At 50.3% G+C, this 8,316-nt stretch overlaps 1 protein-coding gene across 1 annotated transcript; it reads right to left on the reverse strand.

The window, feature by feature from the left end:
- Positions 1–206: 206 nt before the first annotated feature.
- On the reverse strand, positions 207–5,301 carry LOC109759833 (uncharacterized). Its single transcript, XM_045233072.2, has 3 exons — positions 4,185–5,301; positions 1,162–4,003; positions 207–1,083 (listed from the first exon to the last, which is right to left on the reverse strand). Exons 2-3 carry the CDS (start codon positions 1,642–1,644, stop codon positions 418–420), a joined length of 1,149 nt encoding a protein of 382 aa, XP_045089007.1. The 5' UTR covers positions 1,645–4,003; positions 4,185–5,301; the 3' UTR covers positions 207–417.
- Positions 5,302–8,316: the final 3,015 nt, after the last annotated feature.

Below are 8,316 nucleotides of genomic sequence, written 5' to 3' on the forward strand. Positions count from 1 at the left end.
ACAATTCTGCAATCAACGAGGCCCTAAACATCAAAGTAAGCATTAGGAGTATTAAACAATAGACTCATGAACTAATCAATACTCTGCAATTTCCCTGAAAAAAATGTGTGGCACGAGAAAAACCAGTTCACTCTCAAAAGTGGAAACACGCCCTAAAATATAGGCTGCTCTGTGTACATTTTGATGAAATACATGCCAACAAAATGTGACCATGAGAGCATCAGCATGGGTCTGAATTAAATCCAGGTGATAATAAGTTCAGAAATTCAAAAGTTGCTCTCTTGGTTTGCATCATAATTAAGTGACAACAGTTCTAGCTCAATGGGAAATGATCTTATGGACTAGTAGTAGTACTAATCGAGACGCATCAAGCCTTCAGGATAAATTAGATAGTAGGATAAGGTGGTGATGACCAAGCTATTTGATGGTAATATAGGCCGTGACCAGCGTAGTAGCATGGTCGTCTGAATGAACAGACTTGGGCACGACGAACTGGGCCAACTCGCTGACGTCTGGGAATCCATCGGCGATATCGGCGAAAGGAACATTGAATTCAGATTCTTGGTAATGGCTAGCTGCCGAGTAGCGGAGCTCGAGTTGCACCGTCTTGGATGCAGCAGCCGACGACCATGACTCGACGGCAGCGGGGTAAGGACTAATGCAGACCGCAGCGATGGTGCGACCAAACGGGTGGCTCACAACGTTTAGCAGGAGCAAGAGCTGGTTGCCGCCGTCACGGACGGCCGTGGTGACGACGTTGAAGCCGTCCTGGAGGTCGACGTCGAAGCTCTTCCCGACGCCGTCCTCGGTTGTGAGCGTCCATCCGTGCACGGCGGTGAAGTGGTCCAGGAGCGCTGCCATTGAGCCGACGAATTCGCAGGCGTCCGCGGGGCAGCGCGTGCCCGGCGCGTGCGCGCACGCCAGTCCGTGTGCATGCATGTCGTAGTAGGCCGGCGTGGCGTCGCAGCCGTGAGCGGCGTTGGGGCACGGCACGCGGACGGTCGCCACCAGGTTCTCCATGGCGCGGCACCGGCGGTAGCCAGGGCCGCGGCACGCCGAGCACACCGCCTGCCCCAGGTCACACTGAAAGCATCTCCATGTAAGAAACGTGTTGTCTATGGCTGAGGGAAGGATGGACGTGTGCGTATGTGTATGTTGTACCTCGAAGATTGGCGGCTTGAGTGGGAGGCCGCAGACGCCGCAGTGGAGGGCACGGGCATCCTCCACAGTCACGTTCGTGATCACCGCGTGCTCCGACGGCCACGGAACCGTGGAGGGACGCCTTTCCGGCGCCCAGCCGCTCCAGTTCTCCCGCGCCGCCTCCGATGGCCAGCTGCGCCAGGACCCAGCGCCCTGTGCCGCTGATGACCAGGGGCCCCAAGTGCCGCCGGTGACCCGCGGCTCTGTTGTCACCAAGCTGGCCCAGCTGTCCGTGAACCGGGCATCCGTCGACGGCCTGGTTCCCCAGGTTTCGACGACCGCGTCGTCCACCGGCAACCTGGTGCCTGTGCCCCAGGCATCGGAAGTTGGCCTGGCGCGCCCGGACCCCCACGCCGCCGCGGCGTCCTCTGACGGGCGCGGTGCCCCCTCTCCGTCCGTCTGCTGTGAGCTGCCGCCTGTGTTCGCTGCGATGGACCACGCCATACTTCGCCGGTGGTCGCCTCACTCAGACAGCGTCTTGTTTGTAGCACTAGTAACGTGTAGGTGGTCGCCTCATTAGCTGTTTGCAAGCCTCTTGGGCTACGCTGTTTTTTTTTTTTTTTTTTTTTGAGGAAGGCTACGCTGCCTTTTTATTAGGACCCCGATAACTGTCGAACGTTCGGTCTGGGGGAGCCAAGACCGAACGTGGAGGCATCGATCGAACGCATGCGTTCGGGACGAGAATCATCCAGCCCGAACACCCTACCTCAGCAGCCTACAGGCCTTTTTGTTGTGAAACAAGAAAAAGAAACAAAAGCCCAGTTTGCACCAATTTTTACTGTGAATAAAAAAGCCCACCATTGGACGTATAACTAATAAAGGCCAGATGTTGCTCCACTCAAAAAAAGGCCAGATTTTGCCATGCACTTGAAAATAATCACAAATGCTCCAAAAATAAAAATGCATGAATGAACCATGAGATCTCTACCACTATAAGATGAATGAACCAGAAAGATCTTCCTTGCAAAGATGTCAAAATGTATGAATTTTCCATGGCAATTATTGTTGTTTACCAATCAAAAACATGGCAAAAATGTGCAGTGGGGACACATATGAACTTGCCATTACCGAAAAAGTCCAAAAAGAAATGTCGTGATAGATAATTTTTTTGAAGAAACAAGATACTACTAAAAAAAATGCCAATGGTGTCAAACCAAAAATTGCCATCATCAATATAAACAAATTTTGCCAAGGTAAAAAAAGATCTTTTTTGTGAAATGGCACAAAACAGAAAGAAAAAGTTCATGGCAGTTTGCATCCGTACCATGATGACAAGAAATATGGACTAAAATCTATATGCTTTTACTATATAAATTCGCCATCATGTGAAGCAAAAAACAAAAAATGCACCGTGTTAATATAGATAAATTCACCATGTTAATATAGGTCAAATAAAATAGTAAATCTTGCCATGGCAATAAAAGTTAAAAATTGCCATGGGAATTTAGATAAATTTGCCATGTTAATAAAGGTAAATTAGCCATGGCAAAATAAAAAGTAAACTTTCCATGCCAATAAAGGTTAAATATTGTCATGGGGATTTAGGTAAAATTGCCATGTTAATAAGGGTCAATTTAACATCGGCAAATAAAAAAGTAAAACTTGCCATGGCAATAAAAGTTAAATATTGCCATGTAGATTTAGGTAAATATGCCGTGTTAATGAAAGTATATTAGACATGGCAAAAAAAAGTAAAACTTGACATGGCAATAAAAGTTCAATATTGCCATGGGGATTTAGGTAAATTTTCCATGTTAATAAAAAGTCAAATAAATAGTAAAAATTTCCATGGCAATAAAAGTTAAATATTGTCGTGGGTAGTTAGGTAAATTTACCATCTTAATAAAAAGGTAAATTTGGCATGGCAAATAAATAATAAAACTTGCCATGGCAATAAATGTTAAAAAATTGTCATGAAAATTTAGGTAAATTTGCCATGTTAATAAAGGTGAAATAATTAGTAAAACATGCCATCGCAATATTTTCCATTTTATGTTGTTTTTGAAAATTTCAAGAAGTATGGTGACAATTTTAAAAATCAAAAAATTGCCATGGCAAGAAAGCAATGAATTTGCCATGCTTTGATAACTATATTTGCCATCTTCCAGGAAGCAAATTTGCCATGATGAGTAAACTAAATTTGCCATGATGAATTAACTAAAATTTTGATGTTTACATGGCAGAAAGTGTACGATTAGATGCCATGTTTGAAAACAGTAATACCGCGCCATGATCCAAAATCAAAAGTTGCCACCGCAAGAAAGCAATGAATTTTCCATAATCCGAGAACTAAATTTGCCATGATTCCATAACTATATTTGCCATCTTCCAGGAAAAATTAAGAAAAATTGTACAGTGAGACGGTAAATTTAAGAAAAAATTGTATAGTGAGACATGGCAACTTTGGAGGCAAAAAATATACATCAGAGTTGTGGCAATTGTGTCTATTCTCGCAATATCGTGCTAAATACGATGGCAAATATATGTCTATTACAATGGTAACTATTTCAAGCAGAACCTCGGGTACACATGAAACTAAACTAACTTCAGTACATAGCAAACTTACTAATTTATCACAACTTGAGTCAGAAAATCAGCTAGCAAAAATATCGCAGGATTTGAGACATGCCAAAGTGAACTAGAAACTGATGGTAACGTCCAAGCTGCTTCAAAATTTGAGCAACCCACATATCAGTGCAAACACATGAGAAAAGTAGTGTAAGGTACACAGATTACTGTAACAATTTACACATACGAGTTTTGGTTCAATTTGCATCGCATCACATAATTTCCCATGAATTATCTGTGAAAATGCATCAAAATTTGGTCAAGATTAGCATTACATCGCGTAGTTTTTGCAGTGAGTGTACAGATAAAAATGGACATACAAATGTGATCGATTAGTATCACAACACGTAGTTTGTCATGAGCTGGAGCAAAAACTGCGTCAAAAATTGCAAGGAGTAAAGCACCCCGGGACGAACCTGAACGGCTGCTACTGCTTGGCGTGACCGTGGTCTTGGCTGTTGTTGCCGCTACCATGGCCGTGGTGGTGAGGAGTTCCCAAGACCCGGAGCACCGCCGCTTTTCGCTCGGCCACCTCGAGGCCCGCCGTCGGCGAGCTGTCGTGGCCTCTCTGGCGGATGCAGGGAGGGAGGAGACCATCGCTGCCGAACCCGTGGATGGCGAGTTACGAATGAATTCCATGAACTCCCCACAAAATAATGCTTAATTGCCATATACATCATTTACTGTATGAAAAAATGATGGCAACTTTTATTACGATGTATGTACCAGAAAGTATTTTGCCATGGCAACTTACATGACCATGCATACAATTATAACATCAATTTTTCCATGGTAACTTAATATGTTCAGCACTCTAAATTTTGTCCCTAAAATATGAAGTAGCCATGTTATGTGAATAAATTGCCATGTGCTATCTGAAGACAGAATCAAACAACAAAAACACAGCAAAAAGAAGGGGATCCAGAGATAGAACAAAGGGAAGGGGGAGGGGTCGCGGGCGGGCCTGCCAAGTAGGGAGGCGACAGTGAGACAAAGGAAGATGCGCCGGGAGCCCGCCTGGCACTGGGCGACGCGGCGGAAGGCGGATGCGAGGTCGACGAGGCCAGAATGGATCAGCCTCACCGCTGGCCAGCAACAGCTTTGCTCAGGTCGGCGCATCCTCGCCCGCCGGGCCTCATGCTGGGGGCCGCTGCTTGGGCCGACGCGAAGCTCGCCTCCCCAGACATGGGCCAGCGATGGCGCACGGGATATGTGCGGGTCAGCCTCACCGCCGGCCAGTAGCAGCTTTGCTCAGGTGGGTGCGGAGTCGCCCTCTGGTCCTCGCGGCAGGGCGCCGCCGCTTGGGCTGGCGATGGCGCACGGGATGCAGATCTATTCGCGGTGGAGGGTTGGGGAGGCGCCGGAAATCCAGCGGCGATGCAGAGGGCCAGCGGCCATGGCTTGGGAGCTTGAGGGGAGCTCCGGCGAGCGGCGGTGCCTAGCTATCGGGGCTGAGGAGGAGTGGTGCGGGTGAGGCAGGAAGAATGGATAAGGAAGAGAAAGAGAGTGCGGCGAGGAGGAAAAAGCGTTCGCAGCGACAGGTCCTCGTCCCGAACGATTTTGTTTGCTGACCTGTCCCCTCCGCATCTGTAAGATTCGCGCCCCTGATCCAATGGTGCATAGGGCGTTCGGGATGTGTAACACCCTGAGAATCATGCTACAGTAACCCCCTGTGATTAAGCTAATCATGTGCTAAACAGGGCTTGATCACATTTGGATCACCTTCCTTTTCAAACTCCTAGTTCAAACTTCAAATATAATTAAAGTGGAAAATAAAAGTTTTTAAAAATTCAAACAAAAATGTCCAGTGGGTTCTAAATAATACACTGGTAATTATGGTGGAGAAAACACATTTTTATAAAATGTCTAAATACTTTTAAATGAAATAAAACAGAAAACAGGAACAGTCAGAGAAAAAGAAAAAAAAAGGGGAGCAGGCCTTTCCCCCCCCACTGGACCCGCGGCCCAAACCCCCCCCCCCCGGCCCAAGCTGGGCCGCCACCCGCGCCCCGGCCCAGCCCACCTCCCCCCCCCGCGTCCCCTTCCTGTTCCCCCGACCGGGACGGAACAGTGGCCGTCCCCGCCGCACCCCCTCGCCGGCGACGGGGAGGATAAGGGCGCCAGCTCCCCCGCCTCCTCGGGCCTCTCTCCCACTCGCCCCCGCTCTCCCTCGGCCTCTGCGCCTTCTCCCCCGCCAGATCCCCCTCCCTCTCCCCTCCGTTCCCCTCTGCCCGAGAGCGCTCGCCGCCGTTCACCGTCGTTCACACGGCCACCGTACCCGCCTCGCCGCCCCAAGGTGTCTCCAAGGACCGCCGTCGCCCGCTGCTGCGTCTGGTGCAGCCCGTTGGAGACCGGAGCCCCTACAACGAACGCACCAAGCTCGCCTTCATCTTCGGACGCCGGCGACCCCCTTCTTCCCCGGCGACGACCTGCTGCTCCTAAGCACCCACGGGCCCTTCTTGCGCCGCGCGGTGAGCTCCTCTACCTCCTCCCTCTCTCCGCTAGCTCGCTCGCGCTCCGTAGCTACTTCCCCGCGCGCGCCCGAACGCCACGCCGCGGAGCTCGCCGCCGGCGTGTCTCCGGTGACCAAATGGTCACGGGCGTTGGCCCGCTAGCCCGACCGCACCGTGCCGCACCCACCTAGCTAGCTAGTTCGGCCGTTCGCGCGCTCTAGCGTAGCTCCCCTCGGGCACTCGTAGCTCCTCGCCGCCGGCGAGTTCGTAGCGCACGTCTCCGGCCGTTCCAGCCCCTCCGGCCACCGCCGTTGGACGCGCGACGTCGAGCCGCGTCGTACGCGCCCAGCCCCGCCCCCGCAAACCCACTGTGGGCGAAACCCGAAGCTCACCCGCGCATCGCCGCCGCGCTGGAGCTCGCCGGAGCCCCTCTCCGGTGCCCTGCCGACGTGGCCGGCCGGGCCCCACCCCTGGGTCACTGCCAGTGGCCCCCACGGGCCCAGTTGACTGGGTTGACCCAGTCAACTGTTGACTGGGCAGGCCCAGTCACTGACATGCGGGCCCCGCCGCAAAAACTAAAAAAGAAAATTAAAAAGAAAATGTTTTATAAATAAAAATAATTATTTTAACTAATCACTCACTGACATATGGGGCCCACCCCTCCAATTATACTTTTAGATTAATTTAAATAGATATTAGACTAACAGAGGCTGACATGTGGGTCCCACTGGACCCACCTGTCTGGTTTGACTGGTCAGCCGACCAGTTGACCTGCTGACGTCAGCATTACCTCATGCTGACGTCATAATTCATTTTTCTGAATATAAATAATTCCAGAAATTCAAATAAACTTTGAAAATTCATATCTTTTAAACCGTAACTCGGATGAAATTGTTTTCTATATGAAAGTTGCTCAGAACGACGAGACGAATCCGAATACGCAGTCCGTTCCTCCACCACACCTCCCTAACCTATCGAACTAGCAACTTTCCCCCTCCGGTCCGTCTGTCCGAAAACGCGAAACATCGGGAATACCTCCCGGATGTTCCCCCCTTCCCCAGTAACACCTACTGTCGCGTTAGGGCACCCCTAGCACCGCTCATTGTCATGTCACGCATCGTCATGCTTATGTTTGCATTGTATTTACTGTTTCTTCCCCCCCTTCTCTCCGGTAGACTACGAGACCGACACTGCTGCTGCCCAGTTCGACTACGGAGTCGACGACCCCTCCTACTTGCCAGAGCAACCAGGCAAGCCCCCCCTTGATCACCAGATATCGCCTACTCTACTCTCTACTACTTGCATTAGAGTAGTGTAGCATGTTACTACTTTCGATATCCTATTCTGATGCATAGCCTATCCTTGCTAACTACTGTTGTTACCTTTACCTGCAATCCTATCTGCTTAGTCTAGGATGCTAGATTTCCATCAGTGGCCCTACATTCTTGTCCGTCTGCTGTGCTATACTATCGGGCCGTGATCACCTGGGCGGTGATCACGGGCATATACTTATATACTATATACATGATACATGTGATGACTAAAGTCGGGTCGGCTCGTAGGAGTACCCGCAAGTGGATCTTTGTGGCGGAGCGACAGGGCAGGTTGAGACCGCCTAGGTAAGAGGTGGGCCTGGCCCTGGTCGGCGTTCGCGGATACTTAACACGCTTAACGAGATCTTGGTATTTGATCTGAGTCTGGCCATTTGGTCTATACGCACTAACCATCTACGTGGGAGTAGTTATGGGTATCCCGACGTCGTGGTATCAGCCGAAGCTCTTTTGACGTCAGCGACTGAGTGGCGCGCGCCGTGTTGGACCGCTTTGACGTAACCGCCGTGATCGTGTGGGTTGCTAGGTCTGCTCGCGGCCGCGTTCGCAATGTGCAGGTGTGCATAGGGCGATGGGCCCAGACCCCTGCGCGCATAGGTTTAGACCGGCGTGCTGACCTCTCTGTTGAGCCTAGGTGGGGCTGTGACGTGTTGATCTTACGAGGCCGGGCATGACCCAGAAAAGTGTGTCCGGCCAAATGGGATCGAGCGTGTTGGGTTACGTGGTGCACCCCTGCAGGGAAGTTTATCTATTCGAATAGCCGT

This window comes from Aegilops tauschii, chromosome 1 (genome assembly GCF_002575655.3).
Source record: "Aegilops tauschii subsp. strangulata cultivar AL8/78 chromosome 1, Aet v6.0, whole genome shotgun sequence".
In the NCBI taxonomy this organism is placed as follows: domain Eukaryota; kingdom Viridiplantae; phylum Streptophyta; class Magnoliopsida; order Poales; family Poaceae; genus Aegilops; species Aegilops tauschii.

Bases quoted from the DNA above. Each gene is read 5' to 3' on its own strand.
- LOC109759833 (XM_045233072.2), bottom strand. From the start codon at position 1,644: ATGGCGTGGTCCATCGCAGCGAACACAGGCGGCAGCTCACAGCAGACG. The intron at 1,084-1,161 runs GTACAACATACA...AGATGCTTTCAG, and splicing joins TCAAGCCGCCAATCTTCGAG to TGTGACCTGGGGCAGGCGGT.